This window comes from Anarrhichthys ocellatus, unplaced genomic scaffold (assembly GCF_004355925.1).
Source record: "Anarrhichthys ocellatus isolate YVR2014 unplaced genomic scaffold, GSC_Weel_1.0 scaffold8, whole genome shotgun sequence".
Classification (NCBI taxonomy): Eukaryota; Metazoa; Chordata; class Actinopteri; order Perciformes; family Anarhichadidae; genus Anarrhichthys; species Anarrhichthys ocellatus.
The window spans coordinates 3,754,308-3,771,778 of record NW_022280038.1 but is presented as its reverse complement, the minus strand read 5'-3'; the positions used below and the strand labels follow the sequence as shown (position 1 = coordinate 3,771,778).

At 40.3% G+C, this 17,471-nt stretch overlaps 1 protein-coding gene across 1 annotated transcript; it reads left to right on the top strand.

Annotated features, from left to right (window-relative positions):
- The first annotated feature begins 881 nt into the window (after positions 1 to 881).
- Positions 882 to 12,775, top strand: lpcat2 (lysophosphatidylcholine acyltransferase 2). Its single transcript, XM_031848745.1, has 14 exons — positions 882 to 1,139; positions 1,549 to 1,691; positions 3,524 to 3,741; positions 4,166 to 4,278; positions 4,631 to 4,691; positions 5,002 to 5,060; positions 5,467 to 5,501; positions 5,702 to 5,756; positions 6,376 to 6,458; positions 6,815 to 6,940; positions 7,146 to 7,299; positions 8,136 to 8,234; positions 8,997 to 9,138; positions 9,302 to 12,775. The coding sequence occupies exons 1-14, from the start codon at positions 1,029 to 1,031 to the stop codon at positions 9,478 to 9,480; spliced, it is 1,578 nt and encodes a 525-aa protein (XP_031704605.1). The 5' UTR covers positions 882 to 1,028; the 3' UTR covers positions 9,481 to 12,775.
- The last annotated feature ends 4,696 nt before the right edge of the window (positions 12,776 to 17,471 follow it).

Genomic DNA, 17,471 nt, shown 5'->3' with positions numbered 1-17,471 from the left:
GGGTGATTGATGCAATTATGGGCTTTCACCATTAAGCTTGTGAATTCAGAAACAAATTATCAATTAATTCAGGTAATTTATTTGAGCAGAAGTACCAGTATCAACAAAACATAGAATATAGTTAAAATATATGTATAATATAAGACTACCAATGCATATGTGAGGATATCATTATTCTATCATGTGTTTATATGGAACATTTTAATCTAAAGTGACTAGTATAGCTGTAAAATGAATGTCACGGTGGAGTAAAATTTAGGCTAAAATATTCCTATAGGTAAAATATAGTGAAGTACAAGTATGACACAGTAGTGTTGAATTAAAGTACTATGCAAAGTAAAGTAAAAGTAAAGTACTGTAAAATGGCACTCAGTACAGCAGGACTACTTGCCTCCACCACTGCATAATAATACAGAAGTTATGACTTTCGTTTTAGGGCAGCACCAAATGAGAATTGTTTATGAAACTGCGCCATCATGTGGACATTTATGAAAGCTTGTGAACAAATACACGAACACGTCCCAATTCTCCCTTGAAATGGCTGCTTCTCCGCCTCTTGCTTAATATTTCTGGTGTCGTTGGACACATATGCACAGACTGATAAAATATCAATATATATTATAGTTTCCTATAATCAGTATTTGGACAAAGCAAATGCATGCATGGCCACGGACAGCACCACTTTGGCTTCTTGCTTACATATACATTCCAATATATATTAGAAATACGTTGAAGGAATAATATCATCCTGCAAACACTTATAATGAGTTTTCACAGATTGTAGAAATGGATGAAAATCCGTCTGCAGGCTTAAAAAAAAGAAATACCCCCGCTGCGACCACGTTGGAGGTGGAGCTTGAACGCGTTTGTGTGGTTCCGCACTCGCCTCTCTGTGGTCGCGATAGCGCCGGATCACCGTCCGACACGGGAGAAATGAGAGAGCAGGGTCACCGTTGAGGAAGTGAAATGATAACATAACGGCGTCTCGACTTAAACGTTTGCCCGTTGTCTTCGTTCACTGGACTGCAATGCCGCCACAGCGAGTATTCGCCCTGCCGAGGCAACAATCTCTGCTGCTGCCTGCGGTCATCAACCCGTTTATTCAAGACACCAAACTGACCAAAGCTGCTATAATAAAAGTGAGTATGGCGTTCCGGATCTATGGTCATGTAAAGGCTTCGCTTTTGCAGAATATTGTCATCGCTATACAGCTCACACACACACACACACACACACACACACACACACACACACACTTGATATGTGAGATTACACACATACACACAGGCTGCAGTGTAACCAGGGCCGATAATCTTCTCCAACGAGGATTTAACAATCTGCTTGTAAAGCACAAACAATGAGAGCCGTTGTGTGCTTTCTAGAAAAGCTGTCCAGTGATGAGGATTTCCAGACTCCTACATATGTTTGCTCTGAAAAATGTCAACATCCAGCCTGCAGTTAACCCTGACAGCAGTCTTCCCTTACATGGTATAGGCCTGCAATTTATGATGTGTGTGTGTGTGTCTGTGTGCGCCCCTCTCCATGCAGTGTGTCCTCCTGGGAATCTTCCTGGTCCCTATTCGCGCCATCCTTCTGTCCCTGGTTCTGATGGTGACATGGCCAGTGGCCGTCATAATAACCATCAACCACCCACTGAAAGGAGCTGTGGAACCAATGACAGGCTGGAGACGGTAACCATGATGCAAACAGCCATCCCACGGAGCTACCATACACACCACACACACCCACCAGATCCTTCAGACTCACATCATGTTTCATGTCCTGAATACCAGACTCACTTAATCACAACACAGCTTAAAACTGTTTGCACAGTACAGCTGCCTTACTTAAATCACTTTTGTTTACAGAGATAATATTATTTATTTTCCACTTGGTTGCTAAAGTAAAATAAGCTTGGCCGAATGCATGCAAAGTTACCCAGGCTATGGTGTTAGAAACACACTTGCACATTGTTTTTCACTTCCTTCTACCAGTGCAGCGGCATGCAAACGTTTTATGTATGCAAAGCAGCTGCATTTACAAACATTCTGACAATATGTATTTTGACTACTACGCCTACAAAGAGGGAGTTGGCCTCTAATAATATTCTTTATTTTGGAGGTGAGCCAAACTATTCAGTGCGTGTAAACATAGCAGAAAAAACTGCACTAACATAATACATGTTACTTAAAGCAAAGACGAAGAAGTAAGCAGAAGCAATGTATTTCCTGCGTTCATAAACTGGACCGGAAACCACAGCGGCAGCAGCATCTTCTCCAAATAATACTTCCTGACGTGGCTTGAAGAATGTGCAGCAGCTGGCATTACTACCGAATAATGTTGCTCTATCATATCTGCACCACAAAGCATTACTTAAGCTCAGCGCCCCTCAGTTATCAGAGAGGAAAGAGTCAGTGATATTTGAGGGCTAACTGAACGAGTGTTTTATCTCTTCATAAATAGAAACCAGCATATAATGGACAGTGTACATCCACACAGTATGAGAATATGTTTTAAGGTACTTTAGCATGTCATAATTCATAGATTGACAAAATGAAATGTCTAGTAGTGATTGAATCGTTGTGTTTTACCTCCGTGTACAAAACAGGGTGCAGCCTTTTAAGCTGTTCAACTGTGCAGATAGCAGACGTTGTATACACAGGGAGAAGCGCTACAGCTAACAGGAACATTCCTGTGACCTTAGGCCCCAGCTTTTTAAACGATTATGACCAAATATGGTGAAGGCGACAGAAATGAGAGAGAAGCTTATCTTTCTCCCCTACTTATTGCTTTGCTGTGAACAGGCTCAGATATTCTCAAGGGGGTTACATAACTGAAGTTTTGGTTTTACAATGAAAAGGACAAGATTGTTAACTCGTCAAATTTCACAATCTGAAGTAGTATTTATTAAATTGACAACATGGTGTTTCAAGTAATGGTGTTTGTGATGTTACCATTGAATCTGAACAAAACTCCAAATGGCAGCCAGCGTTGCTCTTTTTTGCTCTGGGCCTTCTGCTTATTTAAGTAGTCGATATGAGAGCCATCATAACGTGATCAGCTGACAGTATATCAAGGTGTTGTTGATGCTTTGTGTTTTCGGGGGAAGCTGTTGCGTCGCATTAAGCTTCCGGCTCCGTTGAGCAGAAAGATGAATGCAGCTTAAAATAGTCAGATACTTCTTGATAAATGTTTCAAAAGTTCCACATCATTATTCATAATGTCTCAAATCTATACGATGACCTCCTACCCATTCCTCTAGTTTATGAGGAAGTGACTGGTGATTGTAAAATTCAAGAAAAGTACAAAATGGTGTAATCCTTCCTGTTACTGAAACACTTCTGCTCAGTCCATTTGTTAAAAAAAAAAAAACACTGCCGCATGACCCTGAAGGTGATGATGATTTACCAAGAGACATTTTTAACATGGCTGATAACAGTGTGAAACAAAGTAATGCATTTTGAGCTACACATTAACATTTTTTCTCAAACTCAGTAATCTAAAACATGGTGGTCTTTTCCAGGTTCATGTGTCGGAGAGTGATGGCGGCTTTGGGCAGGACTTACTACTTCTGCTTGGGCTTCAGAGTGGTGGTCAAGGGCAAGCAAGTCAACAGCAGTGAGGCCCCCATCCTGGCTGTGGCCCCGCACTCCACCTTTTTTGATGGGATTGTGTGCCTTGTTGCAGGCCTGCCCTCCACCGTCTCGCGTGTTGAGAATCTGGCTACACCCATCTTTGGCAGTGAGATACTTTGCTGTGCTATCAGAACAGAACAGGAAGGGAATGTGTGTTTGTGGGGGCTTTCTGGTTCTCTCAACCTCCAGTATTTGTGTGTGTGTGTGTGTGTGTGTGTGTGTGTGGGTGTACTTTTGACAATATACAAAAGTGTGAAACATGTTGCTCATGTTTTGTATTGACTGCAAACACCTTTTATGTACATTGATCTTAATTACAGGAAGCTTGTTACGTAGACCTACGAAATGCAAAGTTCTCATCTTATACAGCCGATTGGATATCATTCAATTTTTAAATCCCAATATGACAATAAAGACGTGCAATTAACCAAGGCCTGCCCATTAAAGTGACAGTAAACAATAAGACAAAACATTAGTATTTTCCTCGTCTAAGAGTATATGTTAATGCTGGTGTTTTGCCCCCTCTGCAGGGTTTGTGCGCTGTCTTCAGCCAGTGCTGGTGTCCAGAAAGGACCCAGACTCCAGGAAGAATACAATCCAGGAGATTGAAAGCAGAGCCAAGTCAGGAGGCCGCTGGCCACAGGTCTGTCCCAACACACAAAACAACCCCCCCCCCCCCTCCAGCAAAAGTGCCCCTAATATTTACCTTGTATTCACACTTAGTATAGCTGTAGAGAACATTTTCAAACTTGCCAATTTAGAAAACCTAAGATCCTTAACTTTGGATGCTGGTTTGGTTTCACGGTTTCCTTTGTCAGTGAACCATGTTTTATGATTATATTTGTTTTTTAACACCATCACCCAACTAGCCAAAGCGCATACAATGTTTACTCAAATACAAGAACCATTATTTCAAAAGCAGACTTTGCAGGTTGCAAGTCTTCTTGATACTACTTGTAATATTAACATTTAGTAATGAAGCTTTGTCTCCTCAGGTTCTGATATTTCCAGAGGGAACATGCACAAATCGCTCATGTCTCATCACTTTCAAACAAGGTAAGAAATGAAATGTAAAATGAATGTAATGTACAGTAAATGTACATGTGCAACAAGGAAAATTATTACAGAAAAATATAATTCCTTCTGCTGCTTATACCACATGAAGTATTTCAGTTAAAACACTAAAGGGAAAAAAAGTGAATAGTTCATAATATGTCCCCTTTAACTTAAATCGAATCAACTGAGTGGAATGGTTTAACAATAGGAAGAACACTCGATACTACACTGTTCCATTCATTTATTCCATGATGTGGTTTGTGCATTGTCCTGTTGTTTATGTATTTCACGCTGTGTTCCGCTCCTCTAGGTGCTTTTATTCCCGGGGTCCCTGTGCAGCCTGTGATTATGAGATATCCCAACAAACTGGTGAGCGATTGTAATACAGCGTTAATCTGTTTCTCCTCACATATTGAGAGACACATTCATAAAGAGGCCACATTGTACTAGTTTGCACAGAAGATAATTATATTGAGGCAGAGTCAGAGATGACATTCATCCTGTTGGGTTACTGAACACACAGTGTATTACAGTATTGATAGTTTATCCATCCAAGCAGAAGCATGTGCATTTCTCAGATAGCTGAATCTGCACATCTTTTCGGTGACATCGTTGGCAACCTCTCAAGTTGTTCGGTTTTTATGGATTTGGCTGGTTGAACGGCAAGGTCAAAGTCCCAATGAGAGACTGATAGCAACAGGCTGTATCACACAACGTGTATATACCATTGTATCTCAGTGTTAATGTCTTATGAAGCTTTATGCATGTCTTCTAGGATACCGTGTCTTGGACTTGGCAGGGTTTCAGCTCGTAAGGATGTTTTCTACATGTTCTTATGTTTCACTTATAGTATGCACGTTTTCTGAAGGTGGTGTTTGCTGTTATTTTTTTCTTAGACAATAAACGTGATTATAACACGATAACAGCAACATTACTGCCTTGTACCGCAACAACTATTGTACTGTGGAATCGATATATGTGGCCGACTGTCGTTCTTGTTTTATGTGCAGGAGGACGCTGCTGCTTCTAACTATGTGCCAGCTGTACACCACAGTAGAGATAGAGGTAACAGGTATTCCCAATATGTTCATCTTACTATTATGGCAAAGATACTACAAACTGTTTTTGTTCTTTGGATATAAATGATAAATCATTTTTGTAGATTAAAAAGCAAAAAGAGGGACCTTCTTCACTTTCTTCACTTTGTCTCAAGGAGGAACTGATTAGATTTTGTCATTGTCTCCGTGACCTCACGTCTGTCCCATTCTTGTGAATGTAATATCTCCGGAACGACTGAAAGGAATTTTATTACATTTCGTACAAACATCACTTGAACTCGAAGGGTGACCTGATTATTATGTTAGTTATAATAATTTTAACACTTTATGTCTAATACGATGAAGTGTTGACATTTTGGAAAGACATGGATGTAAACTGCATTTTGACAGGTTGGTGGAGGCATTGAACCGCGTTCAGCTTTACTGGTAGTATCAGTGACATCCTCTGCCAGTGTGTGGACTGTGTAGCCTTAATTTGCAGCGCATTCTCCAAGATACTATATCAAACCTAGCACGAGATGCATCTTCTGCATTCAGGGATTTGGTTTCCATGCAAAGGTTTTGGAGTTTGCTTTCTGCTTGACCTTCCATGTGACATTCTTTGCCCGTTTCCTCTGTTTTTGTAGTTTCTGCCAACGCATATCCCCACAGAGGAGGAGAAGAAAAGCCCTCCTCTGTTTGCTAGCAGAGTGCGAGAAACTATGGCCCAGTAAGTGTTAATTGGTCTGAAATGGAGATTCCACTGTGTATTGCTCAAGCACACAAAAGTTTAAATGCTTATACAGTTAATGAATACAATGTTAAACACAGATGGAGTACATGTAAGTTGATGAGAAAATTAAATAAGTGGTTAGTGGTGGAGAGTATGCTGTTTAATACAATGGCCATGGTTTATATTCAACCAATAATTGTGCTTTCTTACTGACGTTAGAACTACTATAGTGTACAATGAGTTTGCTTATTGCATTCTTCTGATCTGTCTGACTGTTGCATGTCTTCCTGGCTCTTTAAGAGCATCACAGGCCTGTGAGCTGACCCCTGCATGTGCAATCTGTCTGCTTTCAGGACTTTGGGAGTTCCAGTGACAGACCACACATACGAAGACTGCCGCCTGATGATCTCAGCTGGTGAGCTAACGCTGCCCATGGAGGCCGGCCTGGTTGAGTTCACCAAAATTAGCCGTAAACTCAAGTAAGAACATCTCACTTAAGTACACTGTAGGCATCGCCAGGCAGGGACATCAACAATTACAAGATATGGCTTGAGAGTTGCTGTTTTTGTCATTGTAAGTGTTGTCTATCACACACCTGACAACCTATGTAGCTCAAAAGAAATGATGTAAAATGCAAAGAATGACAGTACACCACAACCTCCTCATTGTGCACTGCTCTCTCAGTCTGAAGTGGGACAATGTGAAGAAGGAGCTGGACAGCTTCGCAGCCATTGCCAGCTCTTGTAAAGGGGGACGGATCACCATCGAGGAGTTTGCCAGATTCCTGAAGCTGCCCGTCAACCCAGCCCTCGAGGAGCTGTTTGCATTGTTTGACAGGGTGAGAGACAAGCATATCAAATAGTTCCATTAGCTGTTAGCCAAAACGCACCGTCCAAAACAATAACAGTCTGCAAACTGTTTTCGCCCCGCTGTGTCTCTGGATGCAGCGTAGCAGGACAAACACAGAGGTTCACAGTCACTCAGTCGAGGACGCAGGGACTCACACACACACACACACACACACACACACAACCGAACACATAACCTCTCCCCAGGTTTACGCCTGGCTGAGATAATGACACTTAAATACTGAATTTCCTTTGATTGACACACAGCCAGTGTGTGTTAGAATACATCTTAGTACAGTCAAACTGGCCCTAACGCATACTGCACGAAGCTATCGTGCCCTGTAAATATAATGGTTGACAACATAATGTGCAACAATCTTAATATTAAATTTACAGAATCAATCACTGCATATCATGTGTACTGATTAAAGTAAACATGGTGTGGGTTCAGGATTTATACGGCCTGAGAGGAAACTATGATCAAAGTAGTTTGGCCTCCGTCAGTGGTATGTCAACCAGAGGTGGTGTAAAGCATAAAAACAGCCCTTTTACATCCATTTCAATGAGTTTCCTTTTCCCTCCAATATACTATGACTCATCGTTTTCCAGTAACAGAGAATAGCGATTTATAGAAATCACTTATGCTATTAAACATATATTACTCTTGAAATTCCCCATCCTCCCTTTAACATTCAAAACTGTTGATGCCAGACTAAACTCTTTTTCTAGACCATAAAGGATTAAGTACCATCCATCCATCATAATAATAATCCGCACATTAACAGACTCAAGTATTTTTATGGCTGTCTCTTTTGTCCCCGTCTAGAACGGAGATGGCACCATAGACTTCAGAGAGTATGTTATCGGCGTGACCATCTTGTGTCGACCAGCTAACACAGAAGATGTGCTTCGAATGGCTTTCCAGGTACACGGAAATATTCTGACATTGCTCCTACTTGGGACTCAAGAATATGCACTGTTGTATTTGAATGCACAGTGCATACAAATATACAGAAATGTGTATGGTAGTATCCATCTTTAATCAGGTCACCCAAGCGAGTGCTCCTTAAGACTGCTTTGTGCGTGCGAATAATCGCCACTGTATCAGAAATGTTCCATATTAATCATGTTGATTGGATTTCTTGGACACTATCCTTGGTAAATTTAAGTTGTAATGCTTTTTTGTCAAGCAGACATTTCTGCGATGCTGTAACTAGAAACTGTGACAAATGATGTGTGTTTACTATATCTAAAGTATATATGATGTTTACATTTTATACTAACTATAAAAAGAAAATATTAAGATGACAATAAAATAACAGAATGCAAAAGTACTAAGTCTAAGCTGAAACAGCCAGCCCTGCCTGACAGCTGACATTCGAGCACAGCAGACAGTACTGTAGGAAGCACAGAAGCAGCATTCAGAGAGGCTTGGATAATGTCAAGTTAACAATGTCTGTCTTTTGTGGAGAGGATGGAGTCATTGTGCTGGCAATAAGGTCAAATGTGGTTTTGGACAAACCACTGGTGTTTATGTAATGTGAAGTGAAATGTTGAAATTTAGTAATTTCGTTTTTTCTTACCCGCCTACCTATTTGCACACCCTCAACAACCAGTATTTTTCTTGAACATGCCACAATTTGAAAGTGAACTATATTGTTCTCCGTTCCTGTCCTCTCTCATGCAGCTGTTTGATATAGATGAGGATGAGAAAATCACCCGAGAGGAGTTTACTGCTCTGCTGCGCTCAGCTCTGGGTGTGTCCAATCTTAACATGGCCAAACTCTTTAAGGAGATTGATGCTGACGGCTCTGGTTTCATCACCTTCAGTGAGTACACTCGGACGCTACATTTTGTTCTTCCAAGGGCATACTATGGATTGGGAATATGTACAATAAATATAAACGGCAGTATTGTTCGTACTTCCCTTATCCTGAGCTACACTGTATCCTGAGGGTTTTTTTCTCTGTGCCTGTGTGTGTGTTTCTTCAGCTGAATTTCAAGACTTTGCCATGAACCACCCGGAGTACGCTAAGCTCTTCTCCACCTACCTGGAGCTTCAGAGATACCAAGCTATCCAGGAGGCGAGTCCAGGTGATCTGGAATTAGCCGGTCAAACCAGTTCAGCTGAAAAACAGGAAAACAGCACCTCTGACAAAAAAGATGACTGAACACTCCTTGACTGCTCTGAGAGACGGAACACTGTAGCCACTGCACTGAAAAGGAAAAAGTGTCATCTGCCTTCTGACTTTAAGCAGATTCAAGTCATTTGCCACAGCAGATCCACATCATAGTTTGTGTGCTTGCCTTTTTATATATAGTTTTTAGAGTGCTTCTATTTTCAATTTTAGTGCCTTATAGAGATTTCCAAGGACCACTCCCCGTATTGCAGACTTTTAAAAGTCTAAAAGCCTAAAGTTTTGTGTGTGGGTGTGTCATGGTTATGTGTTCATCTTTAAAAAATACAATAAATTAAAATGTAGGATATAGGATGGAAATATGTCAGAAAAGTCACATGGGCCCCTCACTGTTTTAAAGGTGCTAAATTCAAAATTCAGAGCATTAACATAGCAGCAAACAACCGTTGGCTATGTAAAGATATAGTGGAGTAATGGCGTCCTGAAGAATGAAGACACACTTCTTCTGTAGATGTTGTAATCCAACGCTTCTCTGTGCTTTGTTTACGTAGCCGGTCCGGTGGCGGACATGCGCCTGCATGTTAGTCCCAGTGCGCTCATACAGCGGTTACAGCTGATAACAGCGTCCTGACCCGCAGCGTTGTCGCGGAAGCAAAACGCCTACCCTCCGGTTCCCCTCCCGGTTAACACCCCTAGCTCTGTAAGGACTGTTGCCGCCGTTTGCACCGTTAGCATTGTTAGCAACAGACGTTGCCATTGTGAGAGCCCTGTGGAGGCAATCCATCACAGATATGCTCTGGATTTTGAATTAAGTGCATTTTAACTTTAGAAACCCTGCAATCTTTAGAGGTGTAACGTTAGTGACAACGTTTCATGATATACTTAAACTGACTCGCCATGTTTTTGACTTCGATACATCATTCTGTGTATCCTGAGCTTACCCTAGCTTGGACTTAGATGAAAGTAGCTTTGTGTACCTTCTCCTTTGTCTCTGTAGTCTTCTGTAAATGAGTAAAGAAAAATTGCCAAACCAACACCTTTTTAAGTATAAGCAAAGAGTCCACGTGCTTCTGTGTTGCAGTATAATTAGTGTACAGTAAGCTTTATTAAGATCACTCCAATCTGGCAAACCCACAGATGTTCTGTATTAAAGCTACGTCTACGAAGAGCATACATGCTGTGCATTACACTTTTTTTCAGTGCTCAGGGACGCATTGTAAGACGGCTGTATAATTAGCCAGAGGTTTGCTTTGCATGTGTATCTATTTGCATTTCTACTGAAGACTGTTGTTGCTGAGACAGCAGCACGTCTATGTAGCTTTAAGTTTACTAAAGCAAATCAACCACTGAAAAATAGGGCAATTTGTGAGCAAAAAGGCAACAGTGCTTCTTCACAACATCATATCCCAGCGGGTTATGCTTTCAGATTAACTAGCGGCACTGTTATTTATCTAGCAAGGCGCATGGCAATTATGTAATTTTTCTTTTTTGTTAACACTGCAAAGTTTGCTTTTTACAATAAAACAAAGAGTACAATTTTAATATTGCCTTCATTTTTATATTCACCACTGAGGGAACTAATGACTTCCGTAGATTTCGTCTTTGATGAAGCAAGGTGCAATAAAGGGGCTGTGGAAGTACTTCTGATTCTCTAAACCACCACCAGGTGCCAGTAGTTACCTAAAATAATTCCATTACGTGTGTGTTTGCTGTTCTTATACTTTCAAGTATCAGTTTGAATTTTACCCCTTGTATCATTTGAGTCTGTATTTTAAATTGATGATAGAGCTAGAGTATGGCACTGAAAGGCACTGAAACTGAAGATAAGGCACGATATGAATGACTTCTATCATCACCTTTATACTCTAATACCAGCACACAATTTAAGTTGATATTTGATCTTGAATATACACACAAATGCACAGAAAACAGAGCAATTTCTTAATTGTGTTTGTACGACTTATGTGCTATAATTGCTCAATTTATCTGCATTGCATTTCTTCATTTGACTTTTTTGTGACCCAAACAGTTTTCATTGTGAGGGTGGAAGAAGACTAGAAACACTATAAAATGTGAATGTGAGACTTGGAGAGCAATGTAATGTACGTGTTGATTCTTCACCATAAAAGTTTCCATATACCATATGTGATTTGTTTCAATTTGAAAGTCATTTTTCCCCCCATTAGTGTTCTAGTTATTTCTATAACATGTGTTCGATGGATTCTGATATCTGAGCCGGGGTTCCAAACGTTGTGAACAACTTCCTTCTTTGGTCTACATTTCACCCTGGAAACTGATCTCATCAATACCAATGCCTGGAGTTTTACTTATTTATTATTAAATATTAAATTTGTGCATTTGCAAGACCAAGTGTATATAACTAAATAATAATTAAAATAAATCTGTTTCCATGGGGTTGCATCAATATTAATCCATAAATCTTTGTCCCAGTCGGAGGTGGGGACGGTGATGGTGGAGGCTTTGGTTAATTAGATAAGATGGTCTAATTTTATAGATGTTATACTAAAAAGTAAAAATGTATTTTGCAACGTTTTGTGTGTTGATTATGCAAAGATGTAATTATATTTGTTTCACTTTACTTAAAGCAAAGAACTAAGAGTAACTTAGTAAAGTGATAATGCATTGTAAAAAGATTATAATGTATTACAACAATGGGAGTTTAAATAGATATAAGTCAATATCAGATGCTTTATAATGTGTTATGATTATTGTTATTGAGCATTATGAATATTTATGAATGTTTATAACTAAAATCATAAAGTGATATGAGCAGATTTATATCATTTATATTTAAAATATGGATAACTTTTTCTAATCTCACATACAGTATTTACTTAATAATTCTGATGTATGTGTTGAGTGATGGAGGGCGGTAGCTTGAGCACAGAGTAGGATCATTTTCAGGTTTGGATGTGGTGGGATGTTGGGCGTTGTAACTTTCTGTTCTTGTCCTAATGAATAATAATGGCGTGGCCCAAAAGTGCTTTTAAAATTCAGGGGGGAAACCATCTGATGCAGGTGCTTTGTTATTCGATATGGCTTGAAGTGCTTTCTCTCAGTCTTCTAGCCTAATGGGTCAGTCCAAGATATCTTCATGAAGTTCTGTTATCTTGGGGAGATCTATATTGTCAAAGAATGTGTTTATTGTAAGTGTTTGGCAATTTGGTTGCGATAGAGAGTTTTAATTGTTGATTTGCCAGATATTCTCCTGATTGTGTTGTCATTGTGTTCAAAGTAGTTATGTTTTAGCCTTTGTCTGAAAAACTGTGTCGTCCTATTTAGGATGTAATAAAGTTTGTCCCTGGAAGTTCTTTTTTTTATACATTAGATTTACAAGATGCCATTCTGTTCTCCTACTCTCTGCTTAAGTTCTTTTTTATCGTTTTTGGTCTTCCCTTCTTTTCTTTTTTTAATTTTTTATTGGTGGAGCACAGGATTATATTTCCTCTCATCACTACCTTGGCTGTTTCCCAGAGGTGAGGTTGTTGGGGAATCATTTAGTTTGAGGATGTCTTGAAGTCAGAATCTACAAGTGATGATGTGTTGTAACTCCATCTTGTGCATGGTTTATGGGTGGCTTCATTAATAAAAGTAAAGCTTACTGGAACGTGGTCGAAAATAATAATGGGATGGATTTTTACTTTCTTGATATAATCGAGTTGCTAGTGAGGAAGTAATCGGCGAATGTCAAACATATATTGTACCCATTTAAATGATTGCCACGGTCTGGGAAAGTTAGTGATGTTTGATCGCAGTTTTAGATAAATGTGCTTGTCTATTCTAACAAAGAATTTCTTTAAATAACATGTACAAAATAAACATTTTCATCAGATAGGCCCTTTCTTTTATAACAAATGAGTTATCCATTTGCTTATTGGTCCAGCATTGGCTCCATTTTGGCACAACTGCATATTCCAGCTCAACTGCTGTCAAAAGTTCATCTGTGAGGAGGCCAGGATGCTAATACAAACCCAACACATGGCGTTCTGCGAATGTGAATGTGCTCACACGCACACAGAAAAAAGAAAAAGCCGTCTTGCTCCATATGCACAGAGGAGGCTGAAATTAATGAATGATGGAGAGCGTGTCGCTTCATTAAAAGCTCGCTGTTAGACAAACTGTGATTACCAGCTGTGATTTCCAACTTCAATTTGTTTTAACCTTTTCAAACGTACAGAGGCTCATTTCATTTTAATCAGAATTGATGAGATGGCATGGAATCAATTAAGTGACATTGTTGCCGCGCTTACAACAGTGCGACTCCTTCCCTACCCACAGCTCCCCATCCCTCCCTCCCTCCCCCAGCCTTTCCTCTGCATGGCTATTGTATATTGCTGTATCTACTTCAGCCCTGCCTGGGGGGTGATCCTGTCGCAGTAGATTGTGAGAGATATGTGTTGGTAATGCAATTTGGTCTCCTCAGGACCTGAGTGAGTGAGCAGCCTCTGTTTGTTGCTGGACACGGGCCTCTTACGGATGGGGAGGAGGGGGGGGGGGAGGGGCTCACTGGTCCAGGCTGGAAGGAAAGGTCAGAACAGACAGGCCTCGCAGTTTAACAGATGTGACAGTACTGTGTCTCTCAATTGAACCAGGTAGCCGTGCTTCCTCAGGCCACATGAGTGTGAGTCTCAGTGGCTACTGCACAAGTTCAGACCAAGTCAGCTATTTATTTCTAATTTCTTTTTAGGGTATTTCACCTAATGTAAGGCGTTAATAGCTTCATATCAAAGAGGGTAAATTCTGTAATGTAATGTAACAAGGTAATGCATTAACTTAAACTAATGCTCCCATTCACTGAGAGTATGAACACATTTTTTACATCTCTAACTATACAGAATATACAGACTTTGCTTCAGATGCAAGTTTTACCTGCATGACTATGACACAATAGACAGAGTCATTGACAGTGTAATAGTTCAAGAGACAATTTTATTTATTTTTTTATTAAGTGAAAAGCAATTGGGCCTTGCTAACGCAAATACATTTTAGGAGCGTTACATAAAAGGAATACGTTATTTTAGCTTTATGTTCCTATAGAATAGACCTTCCTGCTTATAACAACAGGATACCTGGCTGTGTATATACAATCCTGTGAGCCCTCCTTTGTCCTGCATGATGAACAAGGATGTATGGCTTCAAACATTTAGCACAGTGTGCATCAACATTACAGGATACAGATTAGTTGCTGGACTACTGAGTGAAAAAAATACTGTAAAGATAAGGAGAGAAAATGTCAAGTATAGTCAAAAGGTATTCTCTCCCATTCCTCACACGACTGAAACAATGCCTTTGATAGGTAATATATTCAATGCTTAGTTGAAAGAAATATTTAAACCTAAGAGGCCTGGTTTGTCATGGCAGTATCAATCCTCCAACGGAAATATTCTAGAAGTCTAGTACATCATTTTATAGACCATTTTCTTTAATCCAGCATGACACACTGGGTATTTTGGCAAACTTTCAAACTTTGGGATGTCCAGTATCATAGATTTCTCTGAATTTGAACAATGCTTGGCAACATGAGATACCTTTGTAAATATGGTCCCACTGCTCTGTCCTCTCATGCACGGCTTCTGTCCAGCTACTCAGTGCAAAGAGTTCATTAAACTCTGATGAGTGTTTGCTTCTATAGACGCTGCTTTGGTGTGGATACCTACACATTTATTGATGTCAGTCATGGGCTTACAAACACACGCCCACACAACACACACACACACATCATGCAATATTGACTCCTGCACTTTTGAGCCTGGCAAGCTGTCTCCTTCAGCCCTTCGGCGAGTTCCTCCAAACCTCATTGTTACGTTTCCTTTTCACACCATATGACAGCTTGTTGACTTTCTCTCTCCTATTATTCTCTCAGGAAAGGGATTGTTCCTCATTTCCTGTGTGATGGTTTATAGAAATAGTGAAGGTCCTGGTGAGGGCAAGGTCTGGGAAACAGTATAAAACATCAGCTGTCCAATGCAGGTATCTGCAGTGTTTGGGGGTTTTCACATCTCTGCGTTTGATTCTTTTCCAGATTTTTGGATGATGGGCAACAACTTTTCCTGTGTATTATTTGAAGATGGGTCAGAGCAAGGTGGTGGAAAAGGCATTTGTCTTTTACTTATCAGTGAGACTTGCCAAATAATGTGTGTAAGTGTTTATAAGTTCCAAACAAACTCAAACTCATCCCTCAACACTCGTAACAGTGATCGAATGTGTTTTTTCCTCGTCTCACAATGTTTCTTTTTATTTCTAGGAGCCAAATGACAGTAAGTATAATGTGTTTCTGGCAACAATATGTCTTACGCAACAATTCCATAAGAGAACATTAGAAATGTCTGTATAGAATATTAATATGCCTCTCCTATGGGAGATGTAAGTTGAATCTGAATCGTGAGACTCGCCAATCAATCACACACACTTCTTTTCTCTCACAGTTCAAACAGCAATAATGCCAACCCTCCTGCTGTCAAGCCTCCCTTTTTGTGCCCCCTAATTATTACCCGCTATTCAAACTCAACTTGTGTGTGCCGCCTATTGTGTTCTTCATTCACCAGTTGCTTGGAGATTGAAGGGGTGGGACTTCGTGAAAGATAAAACTCTTTGATATATAGATGAAGGAGACTGGTTATTATGATAAGCTTTTTGAGGACAATGGCACCACATTCTCATAGACTTATTTTGGAGTGTATGTTGGCTGAAGCACAAGATGGGGCTGCTGCTGAGGAACACTCTTTACTGGCCTGCACCATGTATACACCATATTTCCCAGATGTGTGCTTTGTGCTGCTCAGAGATGTTTCTCTCCGTGACTGGACATCTGACTCACACTGCTATTTCTTCCAACTGAATGTATACAGCATGTAGGGAATGAGACTTAACATTGCTGAGGTGCTTAAAACTTTGCAGACACTAGCAAAGCCCAGAGAGAGAGAAGCTTAAAGACACTCCTCCTTTTGTGGAGCCAGGAGAGATTTAAACCAGAGAGTTTTGGGGTGCAAAACAAACCCCACTCATTGTGAATACTATGACCTCATTACCATGTGGTAATGACCTGCTACTTTAATCTATGGAATGAAAAAAACAAAAAATTCAATAATTTTAGAATCCTGGCTCACACAGCACAATGGGCCTTGTTCCCAGCAGACATTTTCGACTTGTCATCACAGGAACAGCACAGTTGTTTCTAATAACCCTAACGATGGCTCTGTTCTATTCAAGAGTCCCAGTGAGAGTGACACTGAGCAAGCATGCGAGATACCAGGAGCCTGACATTAAAGCAGCTAAATGGAATCCAGCCATCAACAGTTTAATTATTTACACCTGTGCTTTCCCTACTGTGGCAAGTCAAAATGTCTTGAAGGCCTATCTGGAGAGTGAAACATCTTTGGTCACTCTTATTTGTACCATGGAGTTAATGCAAGTTTTTATGACGTAGAGCTGACTCTTTAATGCGCAGATAGGCAGGCAACTGAGGAGGTGGATGAAAGGTTGTAATGACGCGCGCGTGTGTGAGAACAGAAGTAGAGGTCTTTGCGGTGACCCATATCCAAATGTACAGGTTAAATCCAGACAGTCATACTGTGACTGCAGAGAGGCTGCGTCTTGTTTCATTAGCTTCCCATCCTCAGGTCAACATGGGAGAGCCCGAACCTTAAGAAAGCGAAGGAAGGTCTCAAGAATTGTACATAGACAGAAGGTGGAATCCAGGATGATCGAGGTGAAGGATGACATCATTTTCCCTTCAGCAGTCTACACCTCTACGGGTGCAGCTTGTTTTTGTCTGTTCTCAATATGCACCTGCTTTACATCTTTAAGTCACCTCTGAGGGACATTGTCCATCAAATACTGCACATTATGTGTGCCTTGACATTTCAAGAAAGCCAGTGTTTGAATGTGCAGCATCACACTAGTTCATATTCAGAAATACACTCCCCATCAAACCCGGTCATGATAACACAAAACATTTGGTAATTCTTTGCTTGAGTTACCTGACAATACAAAACCAAGTGCAA

Coding starts and splice junctions, on each gene's coding strand:
- lpcat2 (XM_031848745.1), top strand. CDS start 1,029: ATGCCGCCACAGCGAGTATTCGCCCTGCCGAGGCAACAATCTCTGCTG. Junction 5,502..5,701: donor ACTTGGCAGGGTTTCAGCTC/GTAAGGATGTTT, acceptor TTTTATGTGCAG/GAGGACGCTGCTGCTTCTAA. Junction 6,941..7,145: donor AAAATTAGCCGTAAACTCAA/GTAAGAACATCT, acceptor CTGCTCTCTCAG/TCTGAAGTGGGACAATGTGA.